The 27983-nt window shown below is 39.7% G+C and overlaps 1 protein-coding gene across 16 annotated transcripts in view; it reads left to right on the top strand.

Moving 5' to 3' along the window:
* The window catches only part of kcnma1a (potassium large conductance calcium-activated channel, subfamily M, alpha member 1a), a 141129-nt gene that overhangs the window by 58771 nt on the left and 54375 nt on the right, over positions 1-27983 (top strand). For all 16 annotated transcript variants that reach the window (XM_079362895.1, XM_079362899.1, XM_079362903.1 and 13 more), the window contains exons 3-7: positions 6313-6374; positions 18480-18573; positions 19242-19353; positions 26546-26621; positions 26976-27051. In XM_079362895.1, coding sequence (XP_079219021.1) covers positions 6313-6374; positions 18480-18573; positions 19242-19353; positions 26546-26621; positions 26976-27051 — 420 coding nt within the window. The remainder of the gene's footprint in view (positions 1-6312; positions 6375-18479; positions 18574-19241; positions 19354-26545; positions 26622-26975; positions 27052-27983) is intronic.

The following is a 27983-nucleotide window of genomic DNA, read 5'->3' as shown; positions in this document are numbered from 1 at the left end:
GCAAGGCACGCGTCTGAGAATTTTGGATGAATTTGTTATGGAGACAAACCTTCATAATGAATGCAAATGTTTGTTCTGCCGTGTAAACATTGTGACAATTTGATCACGCAGGGAAAGCTATAGATTTGCATAATGTTATCTCTTTCAGTGACGTATGCAAGTCTGAGAAAATCTGTAACAAAAATGAATGAATCTCATCTGACTGCAGAGGTTTTGATGTGTTGAAACCTGCCCTAAAAGGCAGACACATACAATATGGTTTTAAAGCCAAAAGGAAAGCAGAAACAGCACACCGGTTTGGCAGCTTTTGCTTGGCTGTGGACCTCTGAAATCCTCTCTGGCTGTGGCATCAATCGGACATTTTGGAATACCTCTTTCTGGCTAACTCATCGAGCCAGGCCGGATTAATGAACAAGCTTATCCTGATACCATGCAGGACTGACGGGCATTCTTGATGCCCCACCAAGGATTCCCCACATGTAATCTTGGAGAAATAATTAAGATTCATAGAAAGTGCTTATTCCAGTGGTTGACATGAGAAAAAGTGGTATTATTCTAGTCCAGATTGCTTCTCATTTCTCACCTCTCCACATTTGCCTCACAGATATTTATTTTCCAGCCTTTGATGTCGACCTCTTGAAGCTCTCTTATAATAGCATGCAAATCAGCTAACAATCGAGCTGCCTCATTAGCCCCAGGCTTTGGATATTTTTAATATTTTGCACCAGTAGGTTTCTTATTTTAACTTAAAAAGCTGTAGATTCAAAGTTCAAACTTTCTTCTTTTTTAATGATGAACAGTGGAACAGTGAAGCTTTGAATTTATCAACATTTTATTCTGCAGTAGACGTCCCGTTTACACAGGAAGTTAGCAAATGCAAAAAATTTCAAAAAATGCTAATCTGCCAATATTGGGATGTCAACATTGAAATCAAGGAAAATTACACTCAAAAAGGTCACTGGATATTAATCGTCCCTTAAATTTGATGATCATCCAATGACAACACAAGATTCTTATCCTCTCCTGTGTAGTTTGTGTAATCAGTATATTGCCTTCTGACCTCACAAACACTTATTATTTAAAAAACGCTACATGAAAACAGTTTTAAAGGATGTTCGGTAGCAGGGTTGCGCTGAGTTATTGGGTTGGCTAAAGCTACTGTGGGTTACCAAAGTATCAGTACAATATAATGTATGCAAATGTATAAGCTTATGAAAGCAGTTGAACATTGTGTTTCTGGCAGATTCAGATTAAAATTGTAGTGCTAATTGATATATCAAGCTACAGTAACATAGCTAATGGAATGTAGCTGACTCGCGATTAGCTTGCTGAGCTCTCCAAATGAATAGTGAGTGGGAAGGACTGACGTGAAACAACAACTTAAAACATGTATTCTTCTCACTACCTGCATGGACGCTGTTTCACTCAAGCCTCAAGTGGAGGCTTGTTCTAAAGGGTTCTTAAGAACTGTATTTTAACTTGTTGCTGCTGTTTGTTTGTATGCTGTATATAAAGGTGGTGAGACTTCTCTTTGCCTCAGCTACTAGAGACCACTTTACTGTGTCAATGATACATCTATACTTTGAAGGCAGTTTGAAGCCCTTCATAAGCCACTGTCGTCCTCCGTATCCGGATGAGCATCCAGATCCCAAATGCAGAGGAGTGAGAAGACTTTTAAGTCAGCGCCCTTATGACCTGAGTAGTTGGCCTTAATATGAGGCGTTTATTCCTTACTTTGTCAGCACACATCACCTGTTTGTTTGTCTTTATCTGTGTCACAGGGTGCTCTTAGGGGACAGAGGAAGTCATTATACTGGATCCCTGTTAGAGGAGGATGTCTGTGAAATTTTGGCTTAAGGGCACTTCATATTGCTCCCACCCCCGTGATGAGCCCACAGAATTCTCCAGACTGCCAAATAACCTGAGAGCTTGAGACGTGCACGTGTGTTTATGCATAGGAGTTGGCGTTATTATTATGTGTTAACAGTTCTGATGGTGTCATGTGAGAGCTGCCACCCCTAGCCCACTTGCAGAGCTGGAACCTGAAACCAGCACGCACACGCACATAGATACAAGGTTTCTCTTCTACACTCCCAGTCTTCCAGTCCTCCTGCTGCAGTGCACGTCGGAAAACATCTGACAGACTTGGCTTTGCACTTTAAATTTAGAAAGTGTTACACCAATGAAAACCTACGCGGCTATTAAAGAGAAGACGTAGACATCACGTCCGACTTCTGCTCCTTGTGTGATTGACATGATCGGGCGTGTGTCCGCCTGTTGCTAACAAATGTGACTCACTCATGCCTTCTCACAACATGAATCATGAACATTGCCTATAAAGAACCTCATTAAGTACTTTACAACTACTACTGATGCAGCAGCAGTTATACTGAGCAGTCCCGCTGCTGACTTTCTTCTATAAATTTCTCACTTTGTTGTGTAGGCGGAGGGAATGCCCCTCGTTATTATTACCATTATTGTAGGTTTCCCCTGTGTGTTATTACTTTGCTCTTGATTTGATGTGGCGGTTGCTCGGTTGGTTGTCTTCGGTAGATAGTGGGTATGAGGTTGACAGACTGTGTAAAGAGCGTGCGTGTGTGTGTGTGTGTGTGTGTGTGTGTGTATGTGTGTGTGTGTGTGAGTGAGAGAGAGAGAGAGAGAGAGAGAGAGAGAGAGAGAGAGAGAGGGGAAAAGAAAGGGATGGGGGTGGTGGTGGGTGGACTGGCTTTTACAGCTGAATAACTGGGTCAGTTTAAGATGATGACGCTTCTGATCTCCTCAGCTCATCGCTGGGTGTTCACTGTTTGGCTTTTCATCGAGCGACCACTGCTCGGCCATGCTTCCCTCTTGTACTCCTTTTGCCCTTTTTTTTCTCCTTAACATAGCTGCAGGGAAATGTCTGTGTTTGTATGATGTGTAATGTATAATGGTGGCGGTGCTTCAACATGTTAAAGGAGCACTCAACGAAAATCAGACTGAAAAGGGGGAGGCAGTAGCTCAGTTTGTAGGGATTCGGAATGGAACTAATAATGGATTAAAAATCTCTTTTCACGTTGTCCAAAAGTGAAATTAGTAAGAAACGTTAACAGAATATTGTTCACTTCTCAAGACAGCTTGCATTCAAAACCACAGATGTTGTATTAAGACGTCGCCACAGTAATGGCCCACAGAGTAAAAAAAGAAGAAAAGGAAATTCCTCTTCTGCTTGTAGAATCTAGGCGTGGGAGAGCAATTTATCTGATTCAGTAGCATGTATTCAACTCATTTGCAATTAAGGCTTGTTATTACATTGTTAAACTGATGATTGGCAGAATCAAAAGCATCTTCTTATATGCCTTATAACATGCATTTTAAAGTGCAGTGTCTACCACCAAGGGTCCAGTAGTGGATTCTAGTGCTTGTTAAATTAATAATTCAAACAACTAGCCCAAAAAGACACAGACTGAACATAAAAAAAACACAAAAAAACAAACAAACAAGTGAGCTCCATTCTTTCTGATTTCTCACCTCGAGATTTTATAAATTCTCTGGTCCACTGCAGGTACAGCCAAAACCTGTGAATTTATCAGACTGTGTGCAGCCTCCTCTGGAGTGTCAGTAGACCACACATAAAATGTAGTCAAACTCTGTAAGAGCTGCGGCAGACTTTGATGTGTAAATGCAGTTGACGTCTCGGCTAAATTTGTTGAAGTGCTTGCTTGAGTGTGTGTGCTTGGTTTTGCTTTGGTGCCACCTTGCACTTGCAAAAAACTCATTATAGACGCACAGAAATATGTCATCTCTTCCCCGTGGCATTTGGGAACATTTACATTGCTTACAAGTGTTTACCATCGTTTCTTTTATAAGTTTTACTTTGCCTGTTGTTTCTAGCCTAGGTTTCGTTGCATTGACTCATCATATTAGCTCTTCACTATACTTGAATATATAATATTATCTAAATATTTTAGAGAAATAAACACGAGTTGACTTGAATTGACCATCCACCTTGTGGGAAAATTACATAATTCATGTATAGACGACACCGCATTCTTTGAATCAAATAATGCCCTCCAGTCAACTGTTTCCTTCCCCATTAAGTCAAGCAGAGTGCTTCTCATTCAGAAAGCCTGATGTTATCGCAGAGTTTCAGCTTGAGCCTCCTCCCTGTCTCTTTTGTGTGGGGCATCATTGATGCTTTCAGCTCGTAACGTTATTCCAGCCCTGGAGAACCCTGTGGCCAGGATTTCCATCGTTCTCCATTCAAGCAGCAAACCATTAAAGATGCACAGAGAAGGGGGTGTTTACTTAATACCTCAGCCACAATGCACTGAATCAATCTAAAGGACCATCACATGAAAGTAATCAAGCTCCCACCATCAATAATGAATGGCACAATCAGCAGGGTCCCATTGTGGAAGGCTGAATGGCAGAAAAGATCGCAGGGGAGGAGCTTTTGTGCATCACTATGTTGTTCAGCTGTTGCGAAGATGATTATTATGATGAGAGCAGAGTGAATCATGTAATGTTGGAGTGCAGCATACTGGAGTACATTTGTTGGATCATATTGCTATTTATTCCTCATAAACGAGAAGAAGCTGACTTTACTTTTCATGACTTCTATTCAAAAACGTCACTTTTTTCTACATGCTTAAATATGTTAAACATACATCGTTTTTTTTGGCCCTTATGGTATGCCCAGTGCAAAACGCAGATGAAATTTTCACACCAAGCACCTGTATCATTGAAATTGCAAATGACCTTGAGCCCCAGTTAGCATAAAGTGGTGTATTTGCAAAGGTGCTGCTTTCCTATAAATCAAGTCATTTATCAAACACCTTAATTCATCCAAGCACCAAAAAAAAAAAAAGATAATGCAAATGATAAATTGCAATGGGATGTCAATTTTTTATTGATGACTATAATGATAAATAACTCAAAAATATATCAGGCGTTGACGGTAAAATAATTCTGCATGTCTTGTCCTTATTTTTTGAAATGATAATGAAATTGATTGTCTTGTCTGACTTTATTATTGAATCCAAATTAATTGACCGGCAAGTGTAATATTTTATAGTTAATAAGGTAAAGTAATGTAATGTGTCTCGTAATTGAAGTCCCTTGGTTGTTTTACTAAATCTTCTAAATCTTTTAAACCTAATCTTTTCAAAGCGAGCGTCAAGACTCTGTTAAAGATTCAAACAGTCTCAGGTACACATAGCCTTACCTTACTTTACCTTAGCACATAGAGTCCTTGAAACAGTATACAGTCCAGCAGGCTCACTATCTCACACAATGGAAGCATTGACTCAGTATGGAAGTTGATGAGTGCATGTCAACACTTGATTACTGTGGTCCTCTCTAAGCACCTCCTCTTAACACTCCCGACACACATCGTTTCTCCTCTTGTGTTCGGTTGAGTTCACAAATGTTCCTGGTGATAGAGATGGTGTGACTTTACTAATGAACAGTTTTTTTGTCGAATAACAATTCATGTGCAAATATCTTCTTGGGCATTAAACTATCAATGGTTGACTATTTATTGTCATTTGAACCCATGGTATCTGTAAGTACTGTAACTGCTACATCATTTACACGGCTTGTACTTATACAGAAACCTTATACCGCCATATTTATTTCAGCATTACTGTTCTCCCATTGCCATTTGTACAAAGCAGTTTATTGTGTCAACGCTTGTGTTACCTTTGTCTATTGTTGCATCTGTGCATTCAGTTAATATAGAACAGCAGTCAAATTCCTCGTATCTGCACACATGCCTGGCCAATACCGCTTCTAATTAATTTACCATCTCTGCTTCCATTCATCAAATCATGTGAAACTTCTTATATTCAAGTATAATTAAGCTTTTGTGTCCTCGGTTTATTCCTTGTTTAAATTCAAAACATAACACAACACAACAGTAATATACACATAATGAGATGTTTCTAACGACCTGCCTCAGATGGGGCAAAAAAATAATTCGCTATTAAGTATTCAGTTAAGCGATACTTTTTTTTAATACTGCCCAATCATACCGAAGAGGATCTCAATATTACTTATAGCAACCTTACATGAATCCAGCGACGGTCAACATTTGCAGTAAAAACTTCCTTTTAGCATTCCAAAACCTGACACAGACCCAGACTCATTGGTGAACAACAACCTACCATGACTGAATTGGCTGAGAAATTGAGATAACAGTTGCCGTTGCCTTTTTGTATACACCCCAACTGAATTCAAGAGTTATTAAGCACATTAATGATCATAGTATGCAACCTTGTTTTCATGAAACTAATGTCTTCTTCCACTGTTTCCTCTGTGTTGTTTTCTCCGCAGGTGGTGTTAGTCTTTGCGCTCAGCATCGGGGCCCTCGGAATATACTTTATAGACTCCTCGGAGTAAGTATTCATTTCATGACCTATATTCTGAAATAAGTGAAAACATTTCCAGCAGCTACATTGATGATGAAATATAGATACAATGAACTTAGAATGTATTTGGTGCATGCAGTTAAATTGGCCTTAATACTGTATCTCAATAATATGAGCACATGCATCCTTACTCATCTCCACTCGCTTCAGTCTCTAATTCACACCCCCACAAGTACTCACAACAACACACACAGTGTACACACACACACACACACACACACACACACACACACACACACACACACACACACACACACAAACACACACACATGTTCATCTGCATTTTAGGATTTTTCAATGGGAGGCCTGTCAGTTTCCATGGTAACAGAGACAGGCAGATACAGTACAGGCAGTGTTGAGGAGCCTGTTCTCTGTGTGAGTAAGTCAATGTGTGTGTAAGTCTGTAAGTGTTCGTGTGTGTGTGTATTGTCAGTTTATGCGTATCCCTGGCTGGCAGTCACCCAGAGACAGATTGCAGGCCTGGCATCTCTCCGATAACCACTGCAGTTACTTTCACACAATCCAGACCCAAACTGCACCTTTTAAAGGGATAGTTTGATGTTTTTTGAAGTCTTGTTACTGTAGTTTTCTCCCTGGAAGAAATATTGACTCATTAGCTTTGGCAGGGATCCAAATGTCAGACCGTAGTTGTGGGATGCTTCATTGTCAGGTTGAAAAGATCACCAGCTAAAAGAAGCTGGAAAACATGCCTTTTATCCTAGTTTACTAAGGTAGGTTGTGTGATAGAAATTTGTTCAGTATAGTGTTTAGTTAAATTATGCATTATGCTGATATCAAGTATACAGTAGACATCGACAGAATACCGTAAACTGTAGCAGATGGTATGGTATGGTACTGTCATGTAATGTTTGATGTTCTTTTAATCAACATTCCATTTGGTCATGAATACTTTTCCAATCATTTTAATGTAGCAATAAATAGAAGAACACAACAGTCATATATGTCATCTTTCCAAGACTAATTTATTCTAATTTACAACTTGAAACAGGGTGTTTGGAAACAACTCTGCACCTCTTGACTTTAGCTTCTAGTTGCAAAGTGGCTCAAACATTCCGACTTGAAAAAGAAGTAAGGGAGGCAATTTATTGTGTCCAATTATGTAAAAGTTGATGCATTTGCCTCTGGCTGTGAACAAACTAAACTGTGTTTCAATTCCCTGAAATGACGCAGTGTGACTTTGACTGCACTGTATTTCATGCACCATTGGCTTACTAAAATTAAGTCTTGAATATTTACTCTGGCCCCTAAGGTTGTGGAATGTTTATTGTAAAGCGACCATACCATATAAAACATACAGCTCCATGTTAATATTAAATATACTACTCTGATAGCTACAGTGCAGTGTGTTATCTCTAAGTATGGGTTCACTTGCGATAGTTTGATTTCACTTAAATTTACAGTATCTGTGGACTAATATGCCTGAGGCAACATAAAGTCTTAAAACGGAGCCAAAGATTTAATCTAAAATCCAAGTTACAAAGCCTTATCTTTGCAGCAATGGTGAATTCTGCCTGGCATGATGTCAAAATCAGTTTTTTTTTTATACCTCTTCTGACTCTCTTTCTCTCATTCATATTTCAAGAAAGATAATGAATCTGAGACATATTTCTTTGTTAAGTCCCCTTTACTATTTAGCTGATAGGAATGGCATTTTGGTTGATGAGTTCATTATCTTCCTCTTTATCTTCATATAAACACAGAAGACTATTCACTAAATATAGATAACACATATTAGGATGAACATTAAACATATGCTGACAGTTTTGTTTGAAACAGCAACAATGGACCCCTTCCATGCTACATGCTAGTATAGCTGTTACATGTTGCATTGCACTGTGCACTTAAACTTTAGAGAGGCTGTCAATAATCTGTAAGCGATGCGTCGCCATAAGGACTAGAGTGACATTGACAAGTATTAAGAGGCTAAGTTGACACCTGGGTCGGCTGTTGGAAGCACAAGGTGCTGCAGAGCGGTACTCTTTCTGATATTTCCTCTTTTCATTTTGTGTTACACTGCACTTTGAGTGTATTTTCATGTGAGCTGGCTTCCCTGAGGCATCGCCCTGATCTCTCTGTGCTCCCATTAAGCTGAGGCCCTCTCTACCCTCATCATTGTGATTAGCTCAAGCTTGTCACTAGAGTGTGCACGTCCTCTCAGGGGGAGACTACTGATCAACCCAGAGCAGGTTCAGCCGGCTGTGGAGGCTTTAACAACCTAAAAATGGCCAGGCTTGTGTTACAGTATAGGAAACTTTCACTACTAAAACGGTTATGTGCTCTACACTCGTGGTCACATCTAATTGGGCCGCCCTGCAGCTACATCTGTCTCAAATGTCTCTTAGATAGGTCCTGTTTTCCTCTGGACAATCTTTCATATGGCATGTAGTTGAATGTCAGAAAAAGCAAACCTGCAAAATAAAGTCAGTCCGGATACAATTGCTCAAAAATATTAATAGGAGAAAGAAATGTAGATATTGTATTGTATAATGTTACTAACATAAACTGAATCAAAGACTTGGACAAATCGATGGCGTCTTGGCATCTTACAGTACATGAAATACACTTTAAACAAAAAAAACATTTTGGACGTTAAAGAGAAAATCAAGGACTTGTTAATTTATAAGTTACCCAGACACAAATATTTAAAGATCAGCCCATTCCTTGTATGGTTATCTCCCAATGGGTGGCCCTTTGCCATGTAATGTAAATGACAGAGAAACAGATGAGCAGAGATTTATAGGTCACTGTTTTAATGGTCGCGATTTCTCTATCAAACATTGAAGGCCATGTGAAAAGACTCTTGAACTATTCAACGCTCAAGGCTGTGTGCCCCCTTCTTAACTCCCATTTTACAACACTAATATTCAGGATTATGGTAGTATCCCTAATGTAAGAGCGAAAAAAAAAAAGACATGGTGGAAAAGATTCAAGTGGGTCCCAGCTTTATGCCTACTTCAATGAAGCGAGGAAGTCCTTTTAGAGCGAGGACTCACACACATATGCACACTGGGTAACGTACTGAAGTCTGTAAAATGCACGTTTTTGGGAGCCAGGCACGACTCTCCAGGGAGCTCTTTTCTGTTGCTAGCATCAGACAGGTGGGGACTTTCCTAGCAGGCGCTCGGTTGGCCAGTCCTGCAGCAAAGAGAACTATGACAAAAGCATACTGCATACCCTTCATGTAGATGGAGTTTGAAAGGAGGGAATTTTTAATTGGCTGCCCTCCCAGTTGAGCACAGAGATTACTAGTCATTCACTTGGCAACTATGTAGTTGCCAAGAGGACTTTATAATACTGAATGAATGAAAAATGTAGCTGAGAAGTACTATCCATCTGTGGTTTTAAAATATTGGTTGTTTACTTCAGCTTGCATGTTAAGGCACCATCTTTTCTGTTCCTCTGCAGCATGCCTAACTTGCCAAACTAATTTTATTTTAGGAGATTTTTTAAAAGGCAGGATATACTGCATCCTCTCCCGCCCACCTTGGAACCTGCTTCAATACCTTCGCTCAACCCTCCGTCCTTCATCCCTTCTTTATCCCTCCACCGCGCTCCCAGGAAACAAATCGACAGGAATGTAGGACAAAGTCTCTGCAGGCCGCTCTTCAGGGGATGCCCTTGTTTCTGCTCCACTTCTGTTTCTATTTCCTTACTCTCCTGATCCCTCCCTGTCACACATACAGATTATTACAAGCGCACAGTTGCAGAGTCACGTTAACAAGCAAAAGCATCCGCATGTACATACAACACGGTATTGTCTTTGTCTAAGAGGCCTCATAAACAGCTGCCCTGGTCTGTAACTCTATCATGAGTATGCGATCAATGTCAGCACTGAAAAAAGAAACAGTGCCTGATGACTAATTAATAGGGTAAGGTGAGAAATATGGTCGAGCTGTGTGGCGAGCTTGGCAGGCATTGAGGCGATGAAGGATAACCTATATAAGGACCTCCTCTTCTTGGGTTGCTGACAGTACTTGGCTGTTAGGTCTGGTTGTGGACATTAATTTTTATGGAGATCAGAAAGGACCATGTACCCATGAAAGAAGTCTAGTTCTACTGACTCCTTATATAAAAAAGTGTTCTAATTGACCTCTTCGTTAATAGTTTTTGTCATGGTTTGCCTTTTGTTTCTTTTCTTTCTGATTATTGTAAAAAAAAAAAAAATAGTGAGACCTGTTTGCCTTTATTGGTTAGACAGCTGAAGAGAGACAGGAAATGTTGGTGGGAGAGAGTTGGGGGATGACATCAAGCAAAGGGTTGCAGTCAGGTTCACATACACACAGGCTGCAACATGGACTTCAGCCTCTGTACAGTACATGGGGCGCAAGACAGCTAGGCTATCGATGCTCCAGTTTATTGTAATATTGAATTCTTTTTTGTCACACCTTGAATTAATTGTTGCATTCATTTTCATTGAATGTCATTTTTAAGCAGATCAATTAAATTAAATGTTACAGGTGTAATTAAAAGCATTGGCTCTGTTGGAGCAGAAACATGGGAATAGAAAAGTGGGGAGGGGGATATGTACAGTATCCATCTGAGATGTATGGGATTTTATGTGACTCAAAATGTCAATAGAATGAACTTGAACACAAAGAAAGAATTCTAATTTATTACATTTCCACTCACTTTACCCCACATGTTATCAGATTTTGAAAAAAGTTATTTTCAGCATCTGCAAGAAGAAAAGAGAGAATGTGAAATGTCAGCAGCACATTTTTTTTAACAAATAAAATATGACTGTTTTAGGATTTCGGAGCCTCTTTCAGAGTGCAGAAAATGAAGCTTATTGTACATGTATGTATTATATTAAAATGTATATATATATATATGTGTATATGTATCTGATAATTAGCTGAGAAGATTTTCCTGCTAAGCTAGTTTATATCTGGTAAACTTCTACATAAGTCAACAGAAGTAAACCCAAATACTTTTCTAATTAGAGGAAGGCTACCATAGATGTCACTCTATCTGATAAATGCGAACTCACTGCATGAAACACGGATTGCGTCCCAATGATATCATTTCCTGGGTCAGTCAACCCGGGCTCTTTGAAATTGTGATTGGTCTAATTGCTTTGTTTATGGGAGTCCCAGTGGCATCATAAAGGCCAGTCCTGCAGCAGTGGCCTAATATCCCTCTACGCTAGATGGAAGAGCTATTTTTAGACCACTGCATGAGTCCAGGCGTGAACCACTTTCAAAACCTTCAGCTAACTTAATAAAGTCCGAATAAACCATGCACCTCTTTGTTTATTCATGACACTGTAATTGATGCTCATTTGAATAAATAACAACAAGCCAAAGCTGGAAAGCATATTTTAATATTTTTCACAATGCTCACCAAATGATTTTGCATTATTGGGTATTGCATTATTGGGTATTATAACGGTAATTGCATTTCCGTTAACAGGTCCCATTTGAAGAACATATGTTGCACATTAAGTAGCTTAGCTTACACATTTCTGCCTGAATGCTTTTCATTGGATGAATGCAAATTTGAAAGAGAATAAACCACAAAAAACTTCAACCCCAGAAAGAAATGAACGCTGACAGCTCAACTAAACCCCACAATGTGGTAAAACCAACCTGCTTCATTTTTTCACTAACATCATTTTAACATTAAAATCACTTAACCGTACCTTTATCTTTTCGTGTTATAGTGACAGTACTGTAATAATCGCAGTAGCCACCTTGAAATATTATTTTATTATTGCTAGATTATTTTTAAATTAGAAGTGATGATTTATCTTAACTATAAATCAATGGTTTAGACTTCACTCCACATTATTGAATCATGGGGGAAACGTTTCTGATGAGAGGGTTGTTTACATTATTATGGGTTATTCTTTTTGCACTGATTATATATTTTTACTTGAAATAAGAAAAAATAAACGCTAGAACCAACATTTTTATTTCCCCGTCAGTGTTAATCCGAGGAGATAAGAGCTCTCTCTTTTTGCATGTAGCAAATAACCACAGCTTTTATCTTTTAATTAGTTTCTGTTCAAAGAGAAGTGATGCGATGTGTGGAAATTAGTTATTGTACTCTCGCACTAGCTTTGGAATAAATTACCCTTCATGGCATTTCCCCTGCAAAGATGTGGTTCCTTTTAGTATATTATGTTTTTACTGTCAAGCATTTACATTTTAATTCTAACTGAAAATAGACTACATTGTTGGCCATACTTTTTGTGTCGTTTTTTGTTACTGTGCTGCTATTTTCAGTCACAAACCTCTCCTTCAGATTCCTAATATATGTATATATATATATATATATATATATATATATATATATATATATATATATATATATATATATATATATATATATAATCCTCTTCATGGGGAAAACGCTTGAAGTGAGAAACAAGATGAGAAACAGTTTTTTTTGCAGTCTTGAGAAAAACAATGAATCTGCTATTTTTAGCCTCCCTGGGTTTTCTGTTTTTCTGTTGCCCTTGTAGCTCCTCAGCTATGTCTTATTTTAATATTAGTGTCTTGACCTAAATCAATCATTTAAGTTAACCTGGCCTTCTTTCAGCTTCACAGACCCCTCCTTCCTTTGTCCCATACTCGCACTAATACCTCAGGAGACATGCAGCACGTAAGCTTGGAAGTCAGAGAATGTGCTTGAATCCATTTCTGAATGCACTCATATTTTTCGCTTTAGTGTTGTTTATTGATCACAGTCGATGCCTTGAATTCCAAATATTAAGACTCCGGTTTGGTAAACAACATTCTGAGATGCTTTTGAGCTTACTCCAGCAGTGAGACGTTTGTGATATGTGAAGAATGACTCAGACTTGTTGTTTTATGAGTATTAGTCATACTGGCAGCACTGTGATGTTGTGATTGTTTTCTCAGAGGGGGCAAACTTGCTGTTGCTCCTGTACCAAGCCAAGGTCATGTTCAGGCTAACAAAGGGCTGGCTCCTGCTGACTGGCTGAAGGTGTTTAGGACTATTTTTAGAACATCAGCGACATACTTCTTTGCCCTTGTGAACAAATGAGTTTTACCTTTGGTTCTGTTTGCCAGAGGCTTTTTATATCCTGAAGTTGACTTACTTGCCCTGTAGCCTTCCCTCAGACTACCACTATTCGTTTGTGTGTTTCTGCATGTTAATATGCATACATGTGTGGAGGTGGAATTTCTACTGATGGGGAAGGTTGGATTTCCCTTTATGTAGCCAATAATTGGAAAAAGATAACAAAAAACGACTAAAAGAAACATTAAAAACTGCACATTGTCATATGCTTGGCCTGATAAAGCACAACTTGGGGGCTGGATATACTGTAGCGGTTATATCCCACACCTCATGTGGTTATAGTCCTTGAAGAAGGCCGCCTGGATTTAACACTGACCCTCAGTACTTTACCACATGCCATTCCCTGCTCTCTCGTCCCGGTTTCCTTCTCAGTCAACCTCTCCGCTGAAATAAAGGCTTTAAAAGCCCTAAAAAAGTGCATGTTTACAATGAGCGGCAAACAAAATTTTGACACTTGAAAGATATGAGGAGGACTAGTGCAAAATGTGTGTAATTCATATTAAGAGGGCTAGAGTTCATAACAGAAGCGCAAGAATCTCAAGCAGTTTCCATGTGGCCTAAAACTTCCATTGTGTGCTATTTATATATATGAGGCAAATTGTCTTGGTACCACTGGGAGCTCTGCCCCCTCCCTTTCTGTTCTGTCACTTTCACATCTCTTCCTCTTCCTCTTACTGACACTACCTCCCTTCTCTCCCTGTCTCCTTTATTTCCACGTGTCTTGCTGCTGTCTGTCTCTCTTTTTCAATTCACCTCCCCTGATCTGTGTGTCCTCTCTCCTCCTCCTGCTGTCAGGCAGGATGGTGTAACCCCTGGCTATGCTGGGGCTTAAGAAGTATAAGAACTGTGGTGGGTGGATCTATTTTCTGCATGCAGGACACTGGCAGCGTGTGATCAGGAGTCCCTTGGGATTGTAGACAGTGAAGTAACATTAAAAGCAGGAATCACTTTTTGTAAAGGCACAGAGAGTGGAAGACAATAAAGAACAACTTAATGCATACACTTCAATAACTCTCCAATACTGTTGTAGAGCATAGAGTGAGGTGAGGAGGATGCTCTATGTTCAGTGATTTGATACAGAATATTGTGGGTGGACATGAAAGTTGGATGAAACCCCCACCAACCCCACCTGATACATCACGTCCCTCACTCGAACTGAAAGTTGTCCAAACATATTCTGAAGGATCTTACAATAGAGACTCATTCGCCGGGGACAATTGACTTGTTTTTACAAAATATTTATTTTTGAATTATTGCATCAGCTAAAGAAAAAAATATGTACAAAAATGTACATATTTTTTCAACCAATGTGTATGTACTCATCTTGCAAACTGAGCCAGACCAGTTTTTATGTGGCAACCCCATGATTTTGAGTTAGGTATGGTTTAGAACTCAACCTGAGATAGCAAAATAAGATTTTAGAACCTGAGCTGCAGTGCTCAGTTATACTTAATATTTTTATAATTAAAAAAATAAAAATAATTTTAATATTATTAATATGTATTTTTTGGTATGGTTGCTCATTATAATGTGCTGTCTAGTTTTAGGAAGTAAGTCACACTTCTGCCCACACAGTAGATCTATTACCATTTGTTTTCTTTTTATTTTGGGTAGTTTATTCACTGCTTTCTTACTGAAAATTTTGAGCCACATAGAGACCCCAATGTCTTCCCACTAATTAAGTTAATGATTAGCTCGACTATCAAATAATGATTATAAGATAGGACTAAATTAGAGCTCTCAGGGTGCAGCCTTTGTGTTGCCTTTTAATGGAACATCAAGACAATCCATTGCACCATTCAGCCCCTGCTATGTGCCGCCATGCTTTCTTCGTGCTTCAAGAATGCTTTGGGTCACGTGATTGTAGATGAGTGGATATTCAAAATTAGGCCAGAGCTGAGCCTTAGGGGAAGTTCCACAGTGACCACTCCTAATGGTGTCTTCTTCAGTGTGCACCATCTGTGTGTGTTTGTGCTCATATGTGCTGCTCACAAGTATATTTTTATATTTGCTTGAATGTGCGTGCATTGTCCTGCACAGCGGTCTGTAAAGGTTGGCTAAGGTTGTGGTTTCGTAACAGGTTTTTTTTTTTTTTTTTTGTAGGGAGGTCACGTTAGATTCAGTGTGTTGATGCACGAGAGGCACAGGGCTGCCCCCGAAGAGTCAAGGATTCCTTTTCCTATTCAAGAAGATCCCAAGTCGGCACGCATTTTGTCAGAGAAGGCTATGCACTTTTTTGTTGCGTAATTGTACACAGAGCAAACACAGAGGTCTCTTCCTCTTCAAAACTAGGTTCAACCCAACAATAAAACAGGGAAAAACCCTGAATACATGTTTATCATTGTGAACATCTGCATCTTATGCTGGATGTCAGGCTGGGGTGTTTTAAAGTGCTCAGCAGTTTTTGGGGGGTTCGGATTCCTTCGACGTTCATCCTTTTGACAGAGAAAGAATTGTACTAACATGTCTCGTCCTCTTTAAAATAAGAGGACGAGATCATTAAACCCGCAAAAAACAATAAATAAAGTTGTTTCAAGATGAAAAAACCCATCGTTTTTGCTCTCTGGCAGAGTTTCAGCACCTGGCTGCTGAAAGCCAAGATGGCGCTAATTTGATCTCCTGTGCTGATTCAAATCTTTTATCTGGTTGAATTGACAGGTGTGGGTCTTGATAGTCATCTTAGAAATCCACAGAAATGTTTTTAATGTCTTGTTAACAGCCAGTGCATATCAAACTCTCATAAATGAGGGTCTTACAGGTAAACATGAGACTTGCATGTAGGCCTGTTGAGGAATGGATGATTAGCTTCAATTTAAACTGCCTAATATGACGTGACTGATAAAAATATCTGACTTGTAAATTTTAAGTAAGATTTCTATTGGCAACTTTGATCCTTTTTTAAAGCTATTTTGGGGCCTTTTTGACTTTATTAGATAGGACAGCTAAAGAGACACACAGGAAGTATTGCCAGAGTGGGGGGTGACATGCAGCAAAGGGCAGAGCTACCGCCACAAGGACTATAGCCTCTGTACATGGGGCACATGACATAACTGCTAGGCTATCCATTGCTCTACTTTAAAAAACTTTTGGATATTTTACAATACGTATTTTTTAAGTGGTATTGCTCTGTAATTTAACTTTCTGGGAGTATGGGAAACGTACCAACACTTCTGCAATATTTCAAACCAAAAGCTGCCACAATTGAAGTAGAGAGACAAATACATAAGGAATTTGTACAATTTAGATGGTGTACAGGGTTTTCCTCAATTTCTTATCATAATTAAATCAAACTAGAGATTCCTCAATATTGGGAGCGTAGGTTTGTATTTTTGTTGCCATGGTATCGTTAAGGTATCGCTATTGTTAAATGTTTTAAGAAACATATCCTTGTTTCAAAATCAGGAATCCTGACAACCCAAGTTTGGAGTCTTGTACAGCTCTTGTGAGGTCTGTTTTAAGCCTGCAGGCCAAATTGATAAAAAAAAAAAAAAAGATGAAATTAGATTTATTCACAAAGAGACAAAGACAATTCCTAGGCTGTTTATGATATTCAAGACAGATTTCTTTTAACACCCATGTTTAGTTCCTTGCCTGAAGAATGTAGACATCGGTGGAGAGTAAATAATTCAATGTTTGGGGCAAATCAATGTTAACACATTCAAAGGGCCGTAACGCGAATTAACCTTTTGTCTGATATTTGATGGCACTGTATGTGAAAATGCCTTTTAACCAAAAAAGTCCCCATTTTCTTCAACAATTGCTGCATAAGCCAGACTCATTCTAATCTTCTTGGACAAGAGCCAAGACATTACATTTTCTTAAAGATCACAACAGTCCTCAGGACGTGCTCGAGACAGACCACTCATGAATTAGGAGTTGGATCATCTTCTGGAAGCGATATGTCTCTGTTGCATGTCTGAACCCACTCATCCATTCTACCGGACCGTCATGTGAGGAAACGTTTGATGCTTACTGGAGGGTGGTTAAACCTCACTGGAGGTCTTCATTATGCAGCAATCTATATATTCTGTCTCACACTGCTGCTCATGAGCTCCAGGCATACAAATGTCTACCTAACCATCTTAATTGGAACATATGGGACTTAACTGTGTACTCTTTTAATGGCTTGCTGTGTGTTCCCTTGCCAGTCTATACATTCCCAAAGGTCGCCTATAGGCTGTCAAACTGTGCGCGTATTCATGATTTTCCCACAGTGGGATTCCTCATCACTCTGGAGCAAAATGCTATAAATAGATCCATGACTGAGTGAAGAATGGGATGTGCACACTGTCTATCATTGCATTTGTTGGGAGCACCCACTAGATAATGATTAATCATCACAAGGTAAACACGAAGATGGATTACAGGATGGCCCAGACGAATGACGACTCATTTGTCATCATCTGCTATTTTTCTGTTGAACACCCCGTTAGGGACTGCACTCAGTTATAAGGAGAGTCTCTTTTCTCTCCGGAGTTTCTGTCATATGAAGGAAGATCTGTTGGAATATTTGTTTGACAGACTCTTAATAATTTATGCATGCTGAATGCACTGTCACTTCAAAGCAACGGCTCTGAAATACCAATTTCACTTTATTTTCAGCTGTTCCATCTAAAGCAACGTCTTTTATCTCGGTATGGGCCCCTCTAGGGCTCAGTGGAGGAATTGAAGGATGTCAGAGAATTTCAAAGGCAAATCATTAAACTTGAATCAAAATGGTGTTTTGAATTCAGTGTGGTGAGTGGGATTTCAATCCAGGATGATGATCAAATGGATTTTCATTCACAGACAGGGATTTTCCAATTTACTGAAAATGTATTGGATGGGACTGGTTGATTCAGTATCATTTGACCATGGGAGCTTCAAACTATGTTTATTTTGATAGGAAAGACAGAGACCCTCCCTTTACACACTATATTTGCTCATGAGTGTTTAACCTTGTAATACTTTCTCTCTCTCTCTCTCTCTCTCTCTCTCTCTCTCTCTCTCTCTCTCTCTCTCTAGTCCTATAGAATCCTGCCAGAACTTCTACAAAGATTTCACGTTACAGATCGATATGGCCTTCAATGTCTTCTTCCTTCTGTACTTTGGCCTGCGGGTAAGTTGGCACATGTGCATGCAGCCTTACGCACACACACATTATAGTACTACACACACTCACACAAACACATGCAGACATGCATGCATTCAGTCATACATACATTAACTGACATAGATTCACAGACAGGCTGTTATGCAAACTGGCACAAACAATATTACACACTGCCACATGGGTAAAATGTTTAACGTACAGAATGTTCTGTCATCCTGCTTACTGTGACCTAATTTATACATCCAATCCCTTTATGTTCAAGTCTAAATGTCTTTTAATTAAGACATTTGTTATCACATGTATAAGACACTTTTTTACACGGACATACTCTTCACACAGCATGCCTTGAGATGTTACTAACACTGTAATAATGTTGCTAATATGACTGTCGTGCCAGAGCAGCATTCCAGCAGTGCAAACTCAAGCCCGACATCCTGAATGAATGAATAAATAAACTCATAAGCTGCTTACCACACCAACCACTCGGATGACTCAGCACGTGGGGTGAAGCTTTTTGTCATTCTATACAGGATGTCTACCATGCAAAAAAAAAAAAGGGGGGGGGGGGGTTGCATTCTGTTTGAGTGGTGCGCTGTGGTGCAGTGTTGTTGTTTTGAATAAAATAAATTGTCATTTTTGTACTGTGTTATACCTCTTTTCTTTATTTGTGACAGTTTATAGCAGCCAATGACAAGCTGTGGTTCTGGCTGGAGGTCAACTCAGTGGTCGACTTCTTCACAGTCCCTCCTGTGTTTGTGTCTGTCTACTTAAACAGAAGCTGGCTTGGTAAGTCTGCACATGTCTTTCTGGTTTTTACTGTCTTGATTTAGCACCCTGTTTCCTGATCTGATCTTTCATTCTCACTCTAGAGCCTTTTTTCTCAGCTCCTCTATCCCACCACTTCAATTTTTCCATTATTTAGTTTGCCCTCTATCTTAACATGTCACCCCGACTTTTATCAATACCCATCTCTCCCCCTTCTTAAGAGGCACCCTTTTTGTCTTTCCATGACTCGGAGTGTGTCTGCGAGGCCCTCTTGCTCTGAGCTGCTGTCAACTTTCCCTCATCATTGAAAGTGACAGGACTGGGTTCCTCTGATGTTCCAGGGAACACAGACGCAGCAGAGTGGATCAGCTAATAGGAGTGAGAGTGGCTCAGAATTAGGCTGTTGTTGTGTGTGTGTGTGTGTGTGTGTGTGTGTGTGTGTGTGTGTGTGTGTGTGTGTGTGTGTGTGTGTGTGTGTGTGTGTGTGTGTGTGTGTGTGTGTGTGTGTGTGTGTGTGTGTGTGTGTGTGTGTGTGTGTGTGTGTGTGTGTGTGTGTGTGTGTGTGTGTGTGTGTGTGTGTGTGTGTGTGTGCGCGTGCGTGTGTGTGTGTGTGTATGAGACTCAATGGTAACAGCCGTGGACCTGGAAAATCCTCACATTGGTCTGTAACTATCATTTAATGGGTTCACTCACTATCACCCCCCAAAATTGCACATGCACAAGCATGTGTTACCCCCATGGACACACACATGACAACGCACACATGCGCATGTGCACCTACACACACACACACACACACACACACACACACACACACACACACACACACACTCTTGCATGGAAAACACCCTAACCTTCATTATGCAACGACCTAGATTTCTCAGAGTATTGTTGCCAAAATTATACCGCAGTAAAGAGAGTCTCTGTGTAGCTGAATATTTTGTAGGTTGCAGCGTTACACACATAAAAAATCTGAAAAGTAATAAAATATAACCTTGTCGTACGGCACTTTATTTCAGAGAGTCAGCTTAAAGCTTAGTCCATCATTGATTTGGTTCGCTCTGTGCTCTGGGAAACTATGACAAAGTTTTTTCTAAAAAATGTTTTGACACAACATTAAAGTATAATACATTGAAGGAATATAATCATATAATGATTTCATATCATCAGACTTGTAATAAATACATAAATAAATAAAGACTTGCCAAGATCTCAGGTTCAAATATACAAAACACACAAAAAAATTTGATGTATTTTTTTTATTACCGGTAATTTAAACTACTTTTATAAGTCTGTGAGGTCATCTGTATTCAGGGATTAGGAACTGTCTGCCTTCTTTCCAGAAGTGTCGGGTTCTTGTTTTTTTCACATGATCTGTGGAGTCACCAAATCGGTGAAGTAAAATAATCTGTCAAAGTCTGAGCCTTGAGGTGACAAAGTTTTCTTAAGCTCTGTAATGAATTAGTTATGGCCGAGTCGAGTAATCTGGTTTCATGATGTAAGGCGTCCTCATCTCATCCCCAGAAACCTGTTGGTGTTCGGGGCCTTGATGAGGATGATGAAAGCATGTGAAACGATGGTCTGGCTGCTGCCTCACATTCTGCAGAGGATAATCACCTGCGACCATTTTATATATTGCAACTGGAGAGAAAGGAAAGCCGTTTTATATACATTACAGCAGCTATTTGTGTTTTAACCAACCAGGAGTGTGAATTATTTTTTCCAGAGCCAATAAAATGCCAGGATTTTTTTCTAAATGTATTTTATGCAGAGAAGAATTCTCATGACCCTCTCATCGTGATGATTCATCTGGAAGAATCTCCTTATAAACGCTGGAGCATGTACATTTTTACAGCATTGCACATACATACAGTGCATAACCACAGGGTGTTATCGTAAAAAAAGAACACCCACTGGCATGACTCAAGTCCATGTTGCAAAGCCTCCGTTATAAAATTAACAGTGTGTAGATCTCCAGTAGGACATGGTGTACCCTTACAGAGTGGTGAGAGCTTCCAGAATACAAATTGGGACACCAAACGTTTCTGTTAATTTTTAGGCTCTCAGGAATTAGGACATGAATCATAATTAGCTGTGTGTGATTTTAACTTACACAGCAGCTCAGTGTTGTGACAATGTGAACAATTGGACAAAGTAGTCGATGTAGAAATGGCAAAAATATCTCTACGTTCAGATGGTAGCATTTAACATTCACTGATATTTAAATTGCAGTCTTGTTTCCCTCGGGATTTTTGCCCCTATGTCAGACTTCATGGAATTTCCGTTCGCAGCTTGACAGAGCCGTAACGGCTTCCCTAATAATCAACAGGCTAATCCATAATTGGTGCTTCTCTCATTTAGTTGGGTGTACGCAGCACCTTAACAAGCTTTGTTAGAGGAAGCCCGGCTGTGTTGTTAAGTGAGTGTATTGTGCTCCTCCTTCCCAGCGGATTCATTCATCTATTCATTGCTTTTACTGAAGGGGAATACACTTCACAGTCTGTGTAATACATCATAATTACAGTACCTCTCATTTCACTCTTTCAGCTCAGGTCCTGCATGAGAAGACTGTTGGAAATCCGGTGGAGGTGTACTCGGCATTATAAAAAGAACCACTAATAGGGGTTCTGCCCTGCGCTGTGTGGTGCTGTGGTCGCCCACACTGCAGCACCTGAGGAAGTATATGCTGTATGCATTTCAACTTATGCTCTTTCTCCCTGCCTCTGCAAATTGGACATTGATTAAGAGGAGGAGAGCGGTGTGCGGCTAATGTAAGAGGGCACATGGAGTTCCTCCCCGGAAAAAGGAATTAATCTCGTTTAACTACTTGAGCTGAGCATTGCTCCCAGGAGAGTCATAGCACAGTGTAGGATTAGAATATGGCTGCTTAGATGATGCTCTTGTGGCTACAAGTGACCCAACTCTTATACCACAAATTCTCTGTCAGCATTAAAAGCCACAATCGATTAATTCAAAAATGATTTCACTACCTTAAGTGCTGACTTCATAGATTCTATTTTACTTTCTTAATTTATTGTAGCCTCTTAAATGTTGATGTAAAGCTGCACTGGCTTTGAGGTTGTATAGTACTGTTGAAGCCTCTTGGGATGGATTTGATTCTTACCTGCTACTGCCTCCTAGTGGTGTAATTATGTATTATTTCTTGATCCCTTGAGTTTTCTCCGGTTGAGAGGCTTACAGTACATGACATGGGTATGAGAGCATCTTCCTTAAATGGCCAGTCAGTCATAGAAAAGAAGCCCTAAAGAACATTCAGACAATGGGAAACACATTTTTTTTGCACGTTTAAGCCTCTTTGCTGTCACTGGCTGCTGGTCCATGTGGTTGTATTGTTGTTTGCTTTATTGCACAGAGGGGCTTTAAATAGCTAAATGTGTGGTACATTTTGTACAGTAACTCCTTACACAAGCAGCATACATGCATGTGTGTGTATATTGAGTGCTGCGTAGCATCCTCTAATCTAATCCTGGTGGGGTTGACTGTCAGTATTATCCCACATGAAACGTCCCGGAGTGCTGATTGATAAAAGGTCCCACCAGGCTTCTCTGCCAGAACACGTGACACAGAGGCCGTGCCCTGGCTCACAAATCCTCAATGAAGTAAGAGTGGGCACAGAGTAGAAAACCTTTCTGAATGAGCATCTGGCCAGCTGACACTTACTGTGTGTGTGTGTGTGTGTGTGTGTGTGTGTGTGTGTGTGTGTGTGTGTGTGTGTGTGTGTGTGTGTGTGTGTGTGTGTGTGTGTGTGTGTGTGTGTGTGTGTGTGTGTGTGTGTGTGTGTGTGTGTGTGTGTGTGTGTGTGTGTGTGTGTGTGTGTGTGTGTGTGTGTGTGTGTGTGTGTATGTATGCAAGAGGCTTTGGCATGTGTGGGAAAGAGATTTTCTCCTACGTGGACACGTGTCCAAGGGAGCGGAATTTCATTGAGAGATTTTCAGCACATGCACGCACAAACACACACAGGCACACTTGAGATACTATACTAGTGAGGACAGTTGGATATCCTGTGGGGAAATTCATGTGTAGTTAGTTTTGGTGGACCAGATTCTGCTGATCATGTGGGAGCTGTGTCCTGAGAAGTGATGATGTAAACATGTTTATTTCGCCTTTGTTGTTGAATTAATGGCGCGCACACACACGTGCATATAGAGAAGCACAGTGACGCTAAAACATGGGTGTTTCAGATTTGTTGGAAAAAAGGATCTCTTAAACAGCGTCCATTGCAGGGCCAGTGTGTTTTAGAAGTGTTTACTGCCTGATATTTGACCCATGAATACAAAATGTGCTGTTTCAAATGTCACAAATTTATTCTAAAAAATCCAAGTTGTCTTTCTATTCTTTGTATATGTCCATGTGTCCTAAGCAGTCCAACAAAAAAAAGTGTGTGTGTGTGTGTGTGTGTGTGTGTGTGTGTGTGTGTGTGTGTGTGTGTGTGTGTGTGTGTGTGTGTGTGTGTGTGTGTGTGTGTGTGTGTGTGTGTGTGTGTGTGTGTGTGTGTGTGTGTGTGTGTGTGTGTGTGTGTGTGTGTGTGTGTGTGTGTGTGTGTCAGTGTGAGCCTTTTCGACTGGTTTAATCCTGCCTCCCTTTAAAAAAAAATATGTCAGTACATCTATCCTTCTAAAATAGTCATTTTCAGCCCTTAGTTGAATACATCAATCAAGTGATTATACTCTGTTGTCATGGTGAAGAAGTACTGACATCTTTGCTTAAGTAAAGGTACCCATATTAAAATAAATGCATTGTTATGAGTCCATTAAAGTGACATTGAAGGACTGCACTGGAGTAAACTGAGTTTGTGTATATTGTCTAAAATGTGAAACTTAGAAGAATATGGCCGCATGCATTATTTCAATCATCATACTGACTGTGCAGACCAACAACATACACTTCAAGGACAGAGCAGGTATACCAGTGTGTGTGTGTCTGTGTGTGTGTGTGTGTGTGTGTGTGTGAACATGAATAGTGTCTCAGCTTAAAGGCTTCCATGGCCTTGCTTTTTTTTACATGTATAGAAAGTAATAGAAGTCATTGTTTGAAGAATAAACAAAGGGAGCTCAGGAGTGACATTGAAAACCTTGCCTTCTTTCTCATTTTTGCACATCTTTGCCAGTACGTGATCAGTGCCAGTATGAAAACAATCTCTACAGTGTCCTCCAACAACATACAGAAAAGGCTCAGGGAGGGGGTTCAGATGATACTGACAACACAAGAAGAAGTCTTTTGTGACAAATTTATACGTCAGGGTTTGCGACAATATAAACTTTTACAAGCCAAAGAGGGAAATACAAATATGATAAACAGCAACTACAAAGTTTAATTTACCTCACCAACGATATGTGAGGGTCATATTACAATGACCTTTCAATCCTCTGACTTCTATTGAATCTATTTGATCCCTAATCTGGGGGTTTTCAATGTCCCATAGCATTTCATTTTTAAGTGGATGAAGGAAGCGCAGCTGTTGTCTGCAGCTCAGTGTCATAAAGATGAGTGAAACTTGCATTTGGATACCGCACACAAGTTAGAGAGTCTGATTACTGTTTAGGTTGTTTTATTTTTCCTCCTTTATGTTTTTTGTTTTATTTCTGAGTCTACACCTTTAATTTTCCATATATTGTTTTTTGCTTTTTAAATCTATTTTTGATTGTTCCTTTTTGTGTCACTATTTTATGCCTTTTCTTTCTTGTTTTTTTTCCAATGCTTTTCTGTAAAGCATTTTGAATTGTTTAATTCGTATGGAAGGTGCCATATCCATCAAGCTTGATACTGTTCATATGATTTTTAGAAATTATTTTTAAACATCTGTTCGTTAATGTTACACAAGAGTTCAGAGGTAAGCCCTCAAAGGTACAGTAAATGAGAAAGGTAAACCTGTTTGGATTTTTGAGGATTAAAGTCACCGTTAGAAAATTGGAAAAAATAAACCTGGCTGTATTAGAGCTGACGTTTTTTTCTCACAGCCACACAGTCCCTGGCAAGACTGGCAGGATAATACAGTTCTGTCTATTTTCTCTGCCACATTAACGTTCCTCTTAACAATACTTGGGAATTTCTTTCATTCAAAATGATCATTGAATGCCGCTGGTGCTGTAATGAGGGAGTTTTTTTCAGAGTCTTTTGCTCTTTTTCTGCTTCCACTGGGACTCATCATTTCCCCTGAGGAGCTTTTTGAAATACAAGGCCGTAAATATTTTTTTTGGCTCCAGGATTTTTAATTCTCATTTTGGAAAGAGGAAGGAAAAAGGATTTCCTTGGACAGGATTTAGTTCAAAACAATGATTTCTACTAAGCTGCTTGTGTACAGGCGGACACATGCCGATGCTAATTTGGATCCCCCTCCAGAGACGAGGAGGCGAAAGAAGTCCTGTAGCGATCTTTTTCAGAATGGGTACAGGGTGAGACAGGGACATCATAGACGGGAGGATAAAGAGAATCAAACAGGAGTGTATCATTCAGTGTGGTCCTGTTTACACATCCTCTTCAATTGGGGTAAGGGCGGTAGTTGTGCCTGCATTATCAGTAGTAGTCACAGAATTTGTACATTATTAGCATCCATCCAATGAAAGCAGATCTTAAATCATGTTTCTTTAGGCTACAAAACACCCCCTTGATCTTACAAGGAAAATTGGTTGTAGATTTGGTCAAAGTAGAAATTTCCGTCACACCAACAGAAGCACGTAGGCAGACATGTGTTCACACATGGTCCAGGGGATCAATCATGTTATGTAAAAGGACAATGAGGCAGGTGTCTCTTTGTTCTCTAATCCCTGAGCGAGCTGCTCTTGGATTCAGAACGAGGCTCGTAAGAAGTAGGCCACATGACGTTCCTCCTAACTTGTTTGGATGCATAAATAATTCCAGCACATCATCTTAAATCATGGCTTTGGCGCTTTGTATCATCCTGTGGTGTCTCACAGACTAAATTTTGCATCATAGGGTGCTCTGCTGTCTGCAGTGTTTAAGTGCTGCACAAAAATTATTTAGACCCGGCTGTCTGACGGCTTTACTTATTCATGATGTTTACATTCAGTTGTCTGTCTTTCTCGCATTTCTCGTCTCCTTCTGTAAAGAAACCTCAGAAAACAATTCCTCTAAAGATAAATGCATATGAAGATGAAGCTAATTCTCTGTCTGCATATACGCACTATGATGCTAATCTCCCCCGTTCTGTGTCTCTTCTTCTTTCTCCTCACAGGTTTAAGGTTCCTGAGAGCGCTCAGATTGATACAGTTCTCTGAAATCTTACAGTTTTTGAATATCTTGAAAACAAGGTAATATTGAAACCAACATATTCATACACAAAAAGAAAAACACATTTACTGCTTTCATCTTACAGTGTATGGTGTGTTATAGTGTGTTTAAATAAGTCATCATGTATTTCATGGTGAGATGGGTTTCAATGAGTCCCTCTGTTTGTGTCACTTGAATTTTTGCTTACTTTTTTCCATTTTTGTCAACTGTAATTACAACAATCTATTTACAGTAAGTCTGTTATCCTGACTGTGATGACGGGTCACGTCAGGCGAGGCCCTCATGTTACTTTCATCAGCTCCCGGATCTCAGTTTTTCTCTCTTTGTCGTCCAAGGTCTTTGAGAGGTTTATGTGTCTTTCTTTTTCTACACAGCAATTCCATCAAGCTGGTGAACCTGTGTTCCATCTTCATAAGCACATGGCTCACAGCTGCTGGATTCATACACTTGGTAAGTGGATAGCTGTGAGGGTCCAGTGGGGTCTGGTGATTTATGAGCCAGACAGAAACTATTTATCTGTGACATGCAGCAATTTTAAAAATCGAGTTCTACGTTTCTTTTTCTCTTAACTGACAACATAATACATTTTAGGAACATACAGTGGAATGATATTCATTAACATTTTCCAAATGTTTGAAAGGAATGCACTTTTCCAACTCCAACATGTGAAAAGCCAAATCTTCCAGAAAATTATCTTCCAAAAAATGTTTTTCCTCACAAAACCTTTAGGCTGTATAATCACAAGTCACAATGAAAGCGAATGATGCAAGTTTCAATTCAGACCATTAAAACTATTGAGTATAGTTGGTTGTTATGTCCCACCGTAGGGCGGTCCGATGAGGGTGACAACAAACAACTATTTGACGCAATAAAACACACAACAACACCTCAACAAAGTCCAAACAAAGGGATTGATTATGATCACACAAACTAAATGACCAACTTTGAAACAACAGCCAATCCCTGACTGAGAAGCACAGTCAGTCCAAAAGCATCTTTTTTGAAACCAACACTGAGCTTTTAAGCACAGAGGCCAGGTGTGCCTCAAAAAGCAGAGCGATATACTGTACAGATGTAAGCCATATTGTTGGCAGCCTTGTGGTTAGTGATCTATTCCAGACACTATCCACTGTCCTGTCCCCTAGGAGTCTCTGCCTGTATAATGAATCCAGTATTGGTTTCTTCTTTCTTTCTCTGTCACCTCCCCTTAGTTGTGAATTAACTTACTCAATCCCCTTGAATCTCATCATACAAGCTCCATGAGTGGCAGTCTCACATAATTTAGAATATCACCAAACTTTTAAAAGGCTTAAAGTGTAATCTACCCCTGTTACCTCTAAAGCAGGTGTGTTTTCAAGCCTGTATCCACATATTCACTTCTT

This window comes from Symphodus melops (genome assembly GCF_947650265.1).
Source record: "Symphodus melops genome assembly, chromosome: 15".
Classification (NCBI taxonomy): domain Eukaryota; kingdom Metazoa; phylum Chordata; class Actinopteri; order Labriformes; family Labridae; genus Symphodus; species Symphodus melops.
This window is presented reverse-complemented; position numbering and strand designations above follow the sequence as displayed.